Source organism: Zootoca vivipara, chromosome 9 (assembly GCF_965207765.1).
Source record: "Zootoca vivipara chromosome 9, rZooViv2.hap1.1, whole genome shotgun sequence".
Lineage (NCBI taxonomy): Eukaryota > Metazoa > Chordata > Lepidosauria > Squamata > Lacertidae > Zootoca > Zootoca vivipara.
In genome coordinates this window covers 56,953,186-56,968,449 of record NC_142592.1, presented here as the reverse complement: position 1 = coordinate 56,968,449, position 15,264 = coordinate 56,953,186, and the positions used below count along the sequence as shown (strand labels likewise).

Genomic DNA, 15,264 nt, shown 5'->3' with positions numbered 1-15,264 from the left:
CAAAGCCAAAGATTGAACCTAGGACCTTGCCAGGGAAAACATGGAACCCTTTGCATGCAGAGTTTGAGTTCCACACTACAGCCTTTTTTCCTCATCGCTTCATGCTGCAACTCTGCTTCTCAGCATGGTGAATCCATCATCTAGGCGTCCCTTTAACAACAACATAAATTATGCTAGTTTGTTCTGGGAAAGGCTAGTATCATGGAGTGCTTCCACCATCAGCTGAAATATGATTAAGACTTCACACAGACAAGTAACCGAGTGCAACAATTTATTCCAATCATATTTCATAGCCATATTAAAGATTCAGCTTGCAGAGACTATCAGCTGCATACATTCATTCACAGCCAATGAATAAATACAAGTCAGGGTTTTTTTTGTTTTTGTTTTACTTGTAGAGTCTGAAGCCCCTAGGGGTTAGCAACTGATTTTTCCAATAATGGTCAAGTCTCCCATCCTACCAAAAGTTCCAGGGCCATAGTTCTGTCATGTTAGCTTAGTCGCATTCATTTCAGCTCTTCTAACAAACTCAACAGCAGGCTGAAGTGCTCTTTCAAGCTCCATCAGTGCCCGGAGACACAGAATTCCAGCCTCTAGAATGAGCTACAGGTCACAAACTCTCCTTTGGCACTGCCGCTTTCAAGTCTTCCTTGTTCCGATTGTCAGGCTTTGTGGGCTTCACATCATCGGGTTTCCGAGGTGAAGGGGAGAAGGGGCCCACCAGCCAAGACATTGGAGCATTGTGTAAGACATAGTCCAAGATGTCGTCCACGTACTCCTGGGCTTTGAGGGCCTTCTCTTGGCTTTGGCTTAGAATGTTGTTGGGGAGGTCTTTGAAAGAGTGAGCACTGGTGAAGTAGGTTTGAAGCTCTTCTATGTTGCAATAGGCCAGCTGGATGTTCTGCTGGAAGTTAGCTGGCAGGCCTTGGATGCTGGCAATCAGGTTCTTGTAGGCTGCTTGCAACTGCTGGGTGATGTGGTGGGACATGGCCAAGGTCTGAGATTCTATCTGCAATTAGAAGGAAGAAGTCAACAGATCCCTCAACCAGGGTTCTACATGCACGGGTCAAACCATGTCAAACCACCAACGGTTAGCTCCATTGGTCAGAGCATGGTGCTGATAATGCCACGGTCACGGGTTTGTATGGGTGCATATTCCTGCACTGCAGGGGGGTGGACTAGATGATTCATGAGGTCCTTCCCAACTCTGATTCTATCACCATTAAATCAGTAGTATAACTATACCTGACGAAGCCTCTCCTGGCTTTCCTGGAGTTTCTGCTGACCACTTTCCTCTGTATCCTCTATCTAGAACGGAAACAAACAAAAGTCAACAGAGCAGCTTGGAATAAACTAAAACCAAGACAAACCTTGTAATTGCTACACATTTTGTTACCATACCTGTCAGATAAGTACTGACCCCTTTTACGCCCCAGTGCATTGAAAGAGATGGGCAAGATCTCGCTCAATTAGATGCAAGTTTTCATAAGCAAGCACATGCAGATGTTGAACTTCTTGTACAAATAAGATTTCCCTCTCTCATAGCTTGCCATGTTGGTATCAACATTGTTCATCCTCACACACCGATACCTGATTTTACACGACCATACAATTACAGTCCCAGCTTTCCACTGGTGCTCATAAGCAACCATCCATATTTAACTAGTGCCAGCAATTTGCTTTGACTATCTAAAAGTGACAGCTGAAGAAGTGTGCATGCACACGAAAGCTCATACCAAAATATAAACTTAGTTGGTCTTTAAGGTGCTACTGAAGGAATTTTTTTATTTTGCTTCGACTCAGACCAACACGGCTACCTACCTGTAACTAAAAGTGACACACTTACACATTTCTTATGAATCAGGATCATCTAGCTCTTAAAGCTGAGTATTTGCTATACTGCAAATTCACATCTTGCTGCTGTGCGGAGCTTCATTGTGGTCCAGATATCAAAACACAGCATCGTATGACTTGGGGATCAATTGCCACCAGCCATTGTTATATCTTCAACAGTTCAACATCTTGAAATTATGCTTATCATGCTCCATCTTCGGGTTTTCCAGTTTTCCCAATGAGCAAAGACTACTATATTTGTCTGCCCAGAAAACCCTGAAAATTTCCCAAAGATTCTGGAGCACATTCTGTGTATAACATTTATGCAGTGTTGGGGCAGGAGCCTTTTCAGTTACAGTATTGACTGCCTGAGGTGTTGGGGCAAGGGGACGGGGACAGGCCCATGGCACAAATCTCCATATGCAAATTTATGTCATGATCCTAAGCCCCCCACCCCAGCCCATGCCTCCCTCTAGAAACAGACCAAATGCTTAGATTCCCATGCAACCAAGTCTTTTCAGTTGCCAGTCATAACTGGTTAACAAGGAACACAGATATTTACAGCAGCTTAAATAGGAAGCAGGCATCTTTTTCCTGTGGTTAACAAAGAGGACGCACTGCAGAAGTGAAGGCCCTACCTGCCCAATGGCTTGACGCAGCTGAACGAAAGTCTCTCTGATGTCCTCTCGGGCAGCTTTCATCTTGGCTACAGCATACTGATAAGCACGATGCTGGAGCTTGGTTGACAGAGAACCAAGACGCACAAAGTACCCCTGAGTCTCGAGGGGCGCACCCACTCCTTCTGGTGTAGTTTCTGCAACTTTTGCTAAAGAACACATTTAAATATTGTTATTTTTAAAAAAGTTTCTACCCTAGCTAACTTTAAACACACACACACACACACACACACACACACACACACCAGGAAAGATCACAGCATACCACCTTTCGGAATCTCAAAATCAGAAGAAAGATTCATGAAGTATGAAAGATGTTGCGCCCATCTAGGAAGAATGTGACAAAAACCAGGCACCACTATCAGGGCAGCCTCTCATGTCTAGTCGCTACCTGCTTAAGTTTCAAAAGGTGCATACACCCGGGCACTGGGCTCTCAGGGGTGTCAGGCCAAGAGTCCAGGGCCCTAGAGTTGAATCCAGGGAAGATTTGGAGTGCCACGGTGGGCTCTTCTGCTGCGGGCGGCTCTGCGTCGTGAGTTCGGGGGCGACTGAGCCAGCGAGACACTGAGCCAACCGGCCAGCTGGCACCGCCCTCCTGCGCGCCTGGGACTGGGCAACCGGGGGGGGCACTGGGCAGGTCTTTGCACCCCGGCGCCGCATATGCTTACGACATGGTTCCATATGCTTCAGACAGCCCTGATAACATTGATCACAATACATCAGGTTGCTATTCTTTGCTTACCCAGTTCTTCTTCAGTCATTGGAAGGTAGTGGTCCAGCAGCTCTTCAGATTTCTCCAGCACTGCTTCTGCTCCACTGAGGGCCATCTTGCCCATTCTTGTTTCTACCATCATCTCTTTACTGTCCTGCATAGCTTTGGCCACCGCTTCTTTTGCGTCTGCTACTTTCGACGACACCAGTTCTTGCGTATCAGAAATAACCTAAAGCCAGACCATCAAACAAGCAGCTTTATTCATCACCTCCTACCACGCAGTACATTTGACTGCCATGACCACTCTCCGCCCACCAGAATTGTTGTGACTAGGCAAGCAACCTCTTATCCAAGTTGCTGTGAATTCGTTCCCCAAAGTTCAGGAATGCATGAAGAGCAATATTCCAACAGTAGAATTAAATAAATTTTTGGGACATAAGAAAAAGTAGTGAGCAGGTTGCAATCTACCTGGTCAGCTGTCTGATGAAGGATGGGAAGCTTCTCCTCTAGCTTGTCCAAGCCCTTGGAGGCATAGTGGCTTGCTGCTGCAACTACAGAGAGGATTCCTTTAGCACACATGAATTGTGGAAGAGGAGCTTATTGTAGCCTACACACTTGTCATTGTTTGATCTAGCGCCATGTACTAATGAGGACATTGAGAACAGAGTATTTCACATAGGTGGCATCGCATGTGACACACTTTGCTGGTAGAGATGTGAGCAACATTGTTTTTTTTTCCATTCACGGTGGGAACACCTACTGGTAAAAAGTTTCAGGTCTAATGTGTGTCAAGGCAGTTTCTACTATTGTAAAGACTTCTGTGCACATGACCCCACAGCATTCACTTCAAAATATATATGGGATGGTCATCTTCAAAGATTGCAATCTAAAGAATTTGTACTACGGCTGCTGGCAGCAGCTAGGCTATGTGTAGCGCACAAAAATAGAAGAATTTGCAGGCACTGCAGATTTCTCTGTGGTATAAAAATGTATGGAACTTCACAATCACAGGAAAGATAACCCACAATATACAAATTTCCAGAAGCTTAGAAGATCCAGAACATTATTATACTGTGTGGTGGGACATTGATCATTTATACCAATACAACTAACCCCCAGGACTCTTTGGCACTGCCAGTGTGGGGAAAATAGACATTTTACTGTTTCTAGTAATAGGTGCCTCCAATTTTCTTGACAAAGAATGGATAAATGGGTCCCTTTGTCATCTGATATTTTTGCATTTTCATTTGTGTTTAATTTTGTACGTATGGTGGAATAACGTATTTTTTTAAAAAAAAAGATTAGAACATTTCCGACGCAGCCTACTCACCCTGTGGTTCAAGCTTACTGAGAAGAGGCTGGGCACCGCTCACAGCAATATCAGAGACATGCTTCACGCCTTTCTCGGCTAAATCCAGAACAGCTTTCACATAGGGGTAGTTCTCTTTGGTTGAGGCATAAGCAGAGGCAGCCAAATCATAGGTGGAGCTTACCAGAGGCAGACTGGTAGCTCTCTTGAGGACATCCTAGAGGTGTGGTAAGAGAACATCAGTAAAGTATATCAGTGGGCTGTAATATTCTAGCTTACCTTCCAAGTCCCGGACTGCAGAATCCGGGACCGGCAGCCGTGTGACACCGGAAGTTGCATCGACGTAACTTCCGGTGTCACTTTGCCCTTCTATGGGCACCAAAAATGGCCGCCGCCGGCTTCGAAAGTCGCTTCTATGCATGTCCGGAAGTGCGTCAACGCAACTTCCGGTGTCGCTCTGCCCATCTATGGGCACCAAAAATGGCCGCCACCGACACCGGAAGTCGCGTCTATGCACTTCCGGACATGCGTAAATGCGACTTTTGCAGCCAGCGGCGGCCATTTTTGGTGCCCATAGAAGGGCAAATCAGAAAGGAAAAAAATGGCCGCCGGCAGGAGAAAATAACGGAGAAAAACGGGAGACGAAGTGATACGGGGGACCACCGGGAAAAGGTAAGTAAAAACGGGGGTTTCCCGGGGGAAACGGGGCACTTGGCAGCTATGTATTCTAGACACATTTGTTCTACCAATGGCCTGAACCTAACTAGACACATCACAGTAAAGTTAGTGTCGAGATGGACTAAATTCCAAACTTTAAAAATGTAACAGTTCTACATTAGGATTAATCCATGCACCAAGTTTCAAGTTACCTTGCCTATTTTTTTCAGTTGTTAAGATATTCAACGCTACCGTAGCTCATTGCGTGCCGAGGTACCAAGATGTCCCCCCAATAACTCACACAATACACCATAAATTTTGTTTAAGGGTTTTTGGAATTAATTTTGGCCACAACTTTATTAATATACAAATCCAATGTGAGTGGTTGCTTAGTCATTGGTTCCCCAGCCATCTGTCCCCCGCCTGGGACAGATCTGACCCCCCTAACCTAGTAGAGGAGCCAGTAAGTAAGCACCCCCTGAGAGAGGACGGGGCAGGGGACACACACCCTTCATATTTTCCTCTCCCCAGATGCTCCCCATGGCTCATGCGCGGCTTGTCCCCTGGCGGGGTTAAACAGACAAACGTGGAGCCCGGGATTCCTTTAACAGAATACTTCTATATGGCAGCAGCAATCAAATGAGGGTCGGGCCCATCCAATATCCGTACCCGTCAACCAATTTTAATTGAACCAATGACTAACCGCAACCTTACAAGTTGTGACTAATTGCAGTATGGTAGGCAAAAACCACCTGACACCAGCCAATCGGTCAAGTGGAAAAATTCCTACCGGGCCCCTGAATACAGGTGACCCCGTGACAGGCACTGCAAGGTCAAAGCAAGGGGCCTAAACACAGCGGAGGGCGGGCGGGAGATTCAAAGCAAGCAGCAAAGAGGAGGCACAAACTGCTTTTCAAGCTTAAATAAAGCTAAAACTGTCAATCACGAAACTGCAACAATTAAAACTCCCCAGCAACAACCAACCCTCCAATAAGTTACAACAAGGTCATCAAGTCTGACCCGCCCCCAACAGCCCTGGGACATCTTGTTAACCCTGCCGCAACCCATGCTCTCCCCTGTAGAGAGAACCTGCTATATGAGAGCACACGTTTTGTATTTCAGGACACAAACTTCTTCAGTTGCTTATAGAGAGTCGGGACAATAGTCTGTCCAAACCAATGTTGTCCTAGCAGTAGCTCTCTGGCGTATCAGGCAGGCATATTTTGTCAGCTAAATGCTTTGTATAGGGTGGCTGAAATGCCAGGGATTCAGGCTGGAGCTTTCTGGCTAAAGAGTCCAGGCATGGAGGGGAGCTATGCCGGAGCCCCAGGGCACCAAATGCCAACAAATTTTTTTATTTTGGAGTTTTACACCCCATCTGCTAACCAAAAGTTCAAGGCAGTGTGTGTGTGTGTGTGTGTGTGTGTGTGTGTGTGTGTGTGTGTGTGTGTGGTATGTAACTGATAGACCTGATAGGAGAAACATACCTGCTGTACTTCTTCAGTCTCAGGAGCAGGAATGCTTTCTTGACTTTTAGAAGTCATTGTGTGGTCTGACCTGGAAGAGCAGAAATATAACTCCATTTGTGCCCTTTTCACACAAAAGGACTTCCTAACACAAGCCAGCAGTTCATCCTAAAGCCTTTATGAGGAAGGCAGTTTATTCCCTTTGTTCTAGCTTGGATTGGCATCCAGACAAGGGAGTGCTTCAGAATCCCAAAAGCCAAGCAAGGCTTCCAACAGCGTCTTCTCGAGTTTAATAATGATGCACGGCCTGAAGACAAGGCCCCATTGCCGCCACCTACTGGCAGCAGCATTATTACTCTGCACCACCGCTTTTAAATAATAATAATAATAAATAATTATAATAATAATTATTATTTATGTATACCCCTGGCTGGGGTTCCCCTGCCACTCTGGGCGGCTTCCAACAAACATTAAAATACATCAAATATCACAGATTAAAGGGCTGCCTTCAGATGTCCTCTAAACGTCTGGTAATTATTTTTCTTTTTGACATCTGGTGGGAGGGTGTTCCACAGGGCGGGTGCCACTACTGAGAAGGCCCTCTGCCTGGTTCCCTGTAGCTTTGCTTCTCGCAGTGAGGGAACCACCAGAAGGCCCTCGGCGCTAGACCTCAGTGTCCGGGCAGAACGATGGGGGTGGAGATGCTCCTTCAGTTATTTTCATAAAGGTTTGTAGCTATTCCAACCCCACATTGCAAACAAACCCCCAAAATACTCCCCACCTTCTCCCAGTCTGTGGCTGAATCTAAATAGATGTACACCTTTGGTCCTCTCCCTTTCCTCATTAATATTTTGCCCACTTTCACTCCCAACAGGAAAAGCTTTGAACAGAAACCCAACAGGTATCATTTCAACAGGTGCAGCTCTCCCTCAGCTTAGAGATGCAGTCTTGCTTTATCGTTAGTCAATGAGAGGGGTGTGTGTGTGTGTGTGTGTGTGTGTGTGTGGATAATACATATTTTTAAAAGGTCTTTTTAAAAAGGCACAGTTCAGTTCTGCATTAGTCATTATTTCACTCCACAATAAAAAGGAACAGAGAAGAGATATTTGAAGGACTTGCATAGACTTACCCTAAGAGGAGAAAGCCAGGTGAACAAATCCCCAAATTACAGGCCTTCCAGAAATAAGGCAGAAAGAACATGAGAACCTGAATTTTATGAAGTAGCCAATAAAAAGAAACCTATAAGCATTCAAGAAGGGAGATAGACAAGCTACCCCAGTCTTCAGAACTCCAAAGCCTTTCTTAGCTCACCTCATAGTAGACAGCATCATAAGTAGAACAGACACCTTTGTCAGCAACACAACAGGCAAATCAGAAAAACATAACCAAAACTTACATTTTTTTGCAGCTAAAGTCCAAAGATGTTTTCTAACTAACCCACACAAGCCCCTTACTTAGCCAAGCACTTCTATAACAGCTCCCACAACCCTCTTCAGCTGATTTATATATCAGGTGGGGAAGGAAGCCATCACACTGACAGTTCAAGGAACCAAAGAGAATGGGGCATGTTATCTCCTAAAGAATAGCAGCAAACTCAGAAATAAGGTATTGAGCTAAGTGAAGAAGACGGTGGTCTCTTAATTAGGACCTAACCCTGCAAACACTTAACGGCCCCTAATGGAAACAGCTGCAGAACTTTCAGCTTCTAATGGCTTAGCAGTGGTTGCTCTTAGTATGCTTAAGGTAGTCAACTGACAACATAGCCTGGCCTACCGCTGCATATTCAACAGGGCCTGCCCTATCATTAGACAGGGTGAGGCAACTGCCATCTCTTGTAGATGGTTTGGGATAGCATGAAAAGAGAGCAACTTCTTTAATTGCTTAATAGCTTAGGAACACCTGCAGAATGTTCTGCATGTGGCTGGTGGCAGGGCCAAATTGCATAGCTGCAATTCTCAGTATAATTGTGTTATTTTTCTACCCAAATTTCCAACACGGGAGGCAGGATTCACCTAATGAGATCCACCAGCGGAAGGCCTGCGCAAAGACTTCTACTTGTGCAATGGGGCTTCCCCAACTTCTACATCACACCCCCCACACACACTCCATGCATCTCAAAATGGGCTTCGGTGGTAGTTAGGGGATCCCTTTGAACAGCATGGAGGGGAGGGGGGGCATTCCATTTGGCAAGCTGAAATGCTTATTCAGACAGAATGTACAATGAATTCCACCCAAGGAATCTGGATCTAGATCAGGCCCCTAATGTAGGGTGAGTGGGTGGGTGTGTAGACTTGGCTCCTGCTCTGGCCCCAATCCAATGCAAACTCCAAGTGCCAGGGACCTGATCTGGATCACAACATACACATAAGGATCCTGAACAGTATTGGGGTGGTGGCTACTCTGGCAATCTATTTACAACAACAACAACAACAACAACAACAACAACAACAACAACAACAACAACAACAACAACAACAAACCTGAATGTAAATTCACAGGAACAAAACTTACCTAACATATAATTTGTTGCTACAGGAGCCAATTAACAAAGAGGAAATATAGACGGGCCTACTCTTTTGTCTCTAATGGCAGTATTATATGAAGAAATAAGGTGATGTAGCCTCCCACCCTAAGGATATCCAAAGTCATCTGTGGCTACAAACCACAGTGGTTGTATGATAGAAGCAGAAGGCCTCCATAACCCAATTGCTGGTGGCGAGAGCACTGCTGCACAGGCTTCCCACAGTGAATCTGGTTCACCACTGTGATGACAGGATGCTGAAGTATGATGGGACCTCGGCCCAATCCAGCAGGAGTCTTCCTATGGTGATACTGAAGTATGCATTGTTGGAATAGGCAAAACCCTTTAATTAAAATTCACTGTATTCAGAAAGGAAAGTCTCCAAGGGGTTAATATATCTGAGAGTGGGGTGCTGCTGGGTGCCTTTACTGAATGGCCAGTTTACTTTGAGTTTACCCCCTTGCTTCTCTCTGTAACATTCCATGGCTGAGATCATCTCAATTTATTTATTTATTATTATTAGTAGTAGTAGTATTAGTATTAGTATTTATTATTATTATTTATACCCCGCCCATCTGGCTGGGTTTTCCCCGCCACTCTGGGCGGCTTCCAACAAATACCAAAATACATTAAAATATCACAGATTAAAAACTTCCCTAAAGCCTTTAGGTGTTCTCTAAATGTCAGGTAGTTGTTTATCTCCTTGACCTCCGATGGGAGGGCGTTCCACAGGGACGAAAAGGCCCTCTGCCTGGTTCCCTGTAGCTTGGCTTCTCGCAGTGAGGGAACCTCTAGAAGGCCCTCGGCTCTGGATCTTGAGTGTCCGGGCTGAACAATGGAGGTGTAGACGCTCCTTCAGGTATACATTATCCTTCAGGTAATGTAGCTGTGTAAGTTTTTGTTATGTACTGAGCTGAATCCTAGAACAATAGGATTCAGAGTCAGCGGGAGCTACCCAATCCAACTCCAGGTGGAAGTGAATCCGCAACCTGATTGGCCTGCTGGAGCAGCCAATCAGGCGGCTGGCAGAAGCGAATCTGCTACCTGATTGGCCTGTAGGAGCAGCCAATCAGGCTGCAGGCAGAAGTCAATCCACAATATAATTGGCCCACAGGTGTAGCCCTGAAGTAGCCAATCACGCAAGGCCCATTGTGTAAATAATGTATATAAGCAGATGGTTTTGGAAAAGAGCCATTCTTCTTCTCCTTGATGACTATGAGCTGAATAAAGAGCATGAAATTCACTCTCGACTCCGAGTACATTTCAGTTTTGTTGCTGTTTGTGTCTCCTTTGAAATGAGACAAAGGACCTACCCGGCAACATGTATGACCTATCTCTTTAAGAGGCATGCCTAGATTATAACAACAGCTGAGGGTGGAATATATTTCCTTTATTAGGTTTAGTTCTCCGCATTTTCACAAAACTTTGTGATTTTTTTTAAATGGAAAAAAAAAAACACCTCATGGAAATTCTTGGGTATATTCTCCTAATATCACCAGGCACATAGTTGCCAAGTTATCCCTTTTTTAAAGGGATTTTCCCTTATGCTGAATAGGCTTCCTCGCGAGAAAAGGGAAAACTTGGCAGCTATGACCAGGCAGTCTCCCCGAATGCAATACATTTTTGTATGTTCTTTTCACTAATGTATGCATTTATATTCTCATTTTGCCCCAGTATGTGCATGTTGGTAAAAATTACTTAGCTGGAGAACTGCATTGCAAAATCTGGAGTAGTGTGAATTTTGAAGGATGGTTGCATTTCAGTTTGTGTATTATTTAGGAAACTGTCAATTAGGTATTATTTTTATTTATTGGGTAGAGTTGCCTTTAAATGTGAATGTGATTCAGATTTCTCCCCCAATCCCTAACAGCAGTTCCCTCCTGATTTGAATGGATGCAGCTTCCTTCACAATGCAGTTAGAAATCGTGTCCTCCCTTAAAGAGGGCACATGTTGCAGTGAGACCTGCCAACCAAACCCTTGTGTTGTGGGTGGGAAGGATTGGACAGCCACAGCACCCTATTGGTGAGTCCCTTGATGATGGGTTCAATCAGGCCAATGGGACGCGAGCTAAACGGATCAAGGGACCTATATATGCCTGTCAGGGGACCTCTGTACAGGGAGCCTCCGCCTCTCCTGTTGACCAGCACTTTGTCCAGTGAGAGCAGCAGCAGCAGCGGGTCAGGTAGGGGGAATGAGGAAGTTAGTGGGTTGGAGGAGTCAGGGCTCGGCTATGCTAGAGAGCCATTGCAACGCCCTGACCAACAGGTGGAGGGGAACAGGCAGCCGCTTCTGGCGCCCGAATGAAGGCACGCCACCAAACGTAAGGTCGGGAGGAGGCGTTTCAAGGTGCCCAAAGTCTTATGCTGGGCACGTCACAGGAAACGTCCACTCCTGGATTCTGCAAGTGACTGAGAGGTCATGTTTTCTGCTATCTCTGCACTGTAAATACTATACACAATAAAACTCTTAAAGACAGAGCGGACTTGGGCGTCTTTATTCAAGAGTAGCCGCAACAGCACCATTACAATGCCCATACACATGACCCAGAGCTTCCTCTTTTGGTGCGTGTATCGGAACACCCACCCACCGCTTCCTACTTTTAAGGCTTATGTGCTTGACCTTGCTATGCCGTCGTGTGTTGTCTGTCTTTGGGACAGGGGCATGGCAGGAATTTTCCCCATTTGGCTAATTGGCTGGTGCCATTTGGGTTTCACCTGCCGTGTAGCAAATCATCACAACTTGTAAGGTTGTGGATAGGCTCTGGTTCAGGTGATAGGGATGGGGGAATGCTCTCACCATCCCTATGCGAAGGGTATTCCGTTAAAGGAATCCAGGGACTCAATGGTTTGGTCAACCCTGAGAGGGGTTGCGCCCGTGTCTGAGTCCAGGGGGACATCTGGGTGGCGGGCATAGCATGTTCCCGGCTTTCCGCCTATCCGGGTGTTCACCCTTGGCTGACCTATGCTGGAACCCTGGGTCAGCGCTACCTGCATGGCAGGGAGCTAGTCGAACCAGAGGCTTGCAACCACTCACTTGCTGTAATCAATAAAGTTGTGGCCTAAATTCTGCCAAAAACCAAACCAAAATTATGAGTCTTGTGTGAATTTATTTAAGGGGGAGGTTTAAAGGTCTGAACACGCAAGTGGTTAGGTGTGTTGGTCAATTCTGTATAGCAAGTCTAAATGGCTTGTTGCTCCTAAATGAAGGAAAGTTCCTGAAATCACCTCTTTGTTGTTCTTTTGCATTGGGGAAGGCAAGTTGAATGCTCATTTGCACTGTGAGTACTCTCTTCCATTCTCACAAAAAGAAGGAAGGCACTGTTGCAAATTGGTTACTCTTACAAGTGATGTCTGAGAACAAGGCTGATGATGTTGATCAGCTGCAACGTCCAGCACAAAAGTTGGCAACTGTATGCAAAGTACTTGGAATGTGCTAGTTAGGTTTAATTAAGGTCACCAAATGAGTTCAGATATCTCTGAACTAACCTCAAAAGTCGTTCCCATAATTGTCAAGTGAACTGAACATGGATTAAGTTCAATATAGAACTTTGAAGGATTTCTAGTTCATAGAATTATAAAGTTGGAAGGGACTATGACATTCATCTAATTCACCCCCCCCCCCGCAATGCAGGAATCTTTTTGCCCAATGTGGGGGATCAAACCCACGACCCTGAAATTAAGAATCTCATGCTTTACCGACCAAACTATCCCAGCTTTTTAAAAAAATACTTCTTGGACACTTTGACTTTTAAACTTGAAGATCATAGCTGCTGGGGAAAATAAGCAATTCACATTTGATTGCATACGCCATTTATTGTTTCCTTAGTCTGCTTAAGGCTGCTTTATAGTTCAGCGCAGCATCTTGTGATATTCAAAATGCTGTGGCAGGGGGATGCTGAGGATTGTTTGAATGAATTTAAGCCAGTGGCAACACCAGAAAAAAACAAATTATAGGAGGGCACAGAAGGGGCAAAGTATATTTCTAGGTGGGCAAGAAAGAAAAATAACTGTACAGTATATGATGACAAGAGTTCAGAAATGGGGTGGGCAAGTGGGGGTGAGATGCTTGTTTAGGAGGGTGCTTGCCCTCCTGCCCCTCCGCTGGCACCGCTGATGACTTAAGTTGAACTGTGATCTGAATGTGAACCAAACTATTCTGTTTTGTAATGGGATGAACAGGAGGTGGTTCCTTTTTGGACATCTTGAACTAGTTGCTTTTCAAAATGAGCTTTCCAGGCTCTGCCTATTCATATGTTTCAGGCTTTTCTAATCGTCATCTTTCCATTGAATGAAAGTGCCCGTTGAATGACTTCTGCTAAAAGCTGCAGGGCTCATACGAAAGTTGGCGAAACTAGATTTTCAAGAGCTTCTCCAACCAGCTAAAGCACCATGAACCTCTCCTTTCTTCTTGCTATTTTATGTATGTGTACAGAGTCTGCTAATACAGAGAAAATAAGTCCAGTGTGTACCTGCCTTTTGAAGACACCCTGCCCAGATGCTAAAATGTGGAACATTTATATAACAGCTTTTAACAAAAATGGAGTTCTAAAATCCTCCTAAGCAGCTTTTCGATAAATGTCAAGATACTCAGCTGCTTTGCAAAGGGAAATGATTTCCCATGGCTTTGATTTGGTTAAGTGCAAGCAGAAAGCTTCCAAAGTATGAAGCACGGTGACACAATCGTCTCTTAAGATCTGGTTTGAACAATTCTAAAGTTCATAGGAAATGAAGCTGGGAGAGAAAAGAATCCATGAAAGAGGCTTGGCATTTGCTTTGTTCCACACAAAAGCCTAGGAGGGGGGTGGGCACGCATCGTGGTGCAATGCTGGAGCACATTTTGGGGAGCAGAGAGTCTTGGGTTTTGTCCTGCTTATATAGATGAGATGGTGGAGGGGAGACACCAGGTCTTTCAGATTTCAGCAGCACCCTGTGCAAGGCCAAAATTTGTCTGTCCCCAACTCTCGCCTTCTGTTCTGCTCAATTCACTATGTCATAGTTGCAGCACCCTGCAATACCCACTAGGCTCAGTACCCAGTGCAGCAGAACTGGTCATGCAGCCCTAAATCCGCCTCTGGAGACACCCTGGAGAGTCACCTTCTGGAATAGACAAGACTGAGATAAACCGTCCACATTTGTGTTTATTTATGCCATAATTCTTATTCTGTCTCTTTTTCTTCTTAGCGCCATACTGACATGAAGGTACCTCCAGTTACAAACTTAATTCGTTCCGGAGGTCCGTTCTCAACCCCAAACAGCTCCCGCTGCTGCTGTGCTGCCGGCGTGCGGCTTCCACTCGCATCCCGGGGCAAAGGTCGCAACAAGGGGCATCTACGTCCGGGTTAGCGGAGTGCATAACCCACAGCATTTGCAAGGAGGATGGTACGTAACAAAAGGTTCCACTGTAGTGGGAATTGGAAGGCCATGCGGTTTTCAGAAAGGAGGGAGGAGAGAGACTCATTAACTCCCCTCTCCTGCCATTTGACTGCTGAAAATTGTCTCTGTGGATGCTTGCACCCTGACCACCCTGCAAACTGGGGGAAAGATAATGGGTACATCACCATCATCATCATCATTCTTATTATTATTAACTGCAAATGGGTGGTGGCTGAATGTGGGGAACTACTTGAGAAAGAATCTCAGCAGTTGTGGTGCTCTGCCTTTAGTATTTCCTTCTCAGAGAGATTTATCTTAGTACAGATTTGTTGTTGTTGTTGTTTAGTTGTGTCCGACTCTTCGTGACCCCATGGACCAGAGCACGCCAGGCACTCCTGTCTTGCACTGCCTCCCGCAGTTTGGTCAAACTCATGTTAGTAGCTTCGAGAACACTGTCCAACCATCTCGTCCTCTGTCGTCCCCTTCTCCTTGTGCCCTCAATCTTTCCCAACATCAGGGTCTTTTCCAAGGATTCTTTTCTTCTCATGAGGTGACCAAAGTATTGGAGCCTCAGCTTCAGGATCTGTCCTTCCAGTCAGCACTCAGGGCTGATTTCCTTCAGAATGGATAGGTTTGATCTTCTTGCAGTCCATGGGACTCTCAAGAGTCTCCTCCAGCACCATAATTCAAAAGCATCAATTCTTCAGCGATCAGCC

General features: G+C 45.5%; 1 protein-coding gene across 1 annotated transcript; it reads right to left on the bottom strand.

Moving 5' to 3' along the window:
- Positions 1-256: 256 nt before the first annotated feature.
- Positions 257-6,801, bottom strand: LOC118091186 (perilipin-3-like). Its single transcript, XM_035127859.3, has 7 exons — positions 6,676-6,801; positions 4,553-4,748; positions 3,691-3,773; positions 3,253-3,451; positions 2,472-2,659; positions 1,246-1,308; positions 257-1,009 (listed from the first exon to the last, which is right to left on the bottom strand). Exons 1-7 carry the CDS (start codon positions 6,769-6,771, stop codon positions 611-613), a joined length of 1,224 nt encoding a protein of 407 aa, XP_034983750.3. The 5' UTR covers positions 6,772-6,801; the 3' UTR covers positions 257-610.
- Between the last annotated feature and the right edge of the window lie 8,463 nt (positions 6,802-15,264).

Excerpts from the sequence above, each read along its gene's own strand:
- LOC118091186 (XM_035127859.3), bottom strand. The coding sequence starts at position 6,771 with ATGGAGTTATATTTCTGCTCTTCCAGGTCAGACCACACAATGACTTCT. Across the intron at positions 4,749-6,675 it reads AGACTGAAGAAGTACAGCAG|GATGTCCTCAAGAGAGCTAC; the intron begins GTATGTTTCTCC and ends CCACACCTCTAG. Across the intron at positions 3,774-4,552 it reads CAGTAAGCTTGAACCACAGG|TTGCAGCAGCAAGCCACTAT; the intron begins GTGAGTAGGCTG and ends TCCTCTCTGTAG.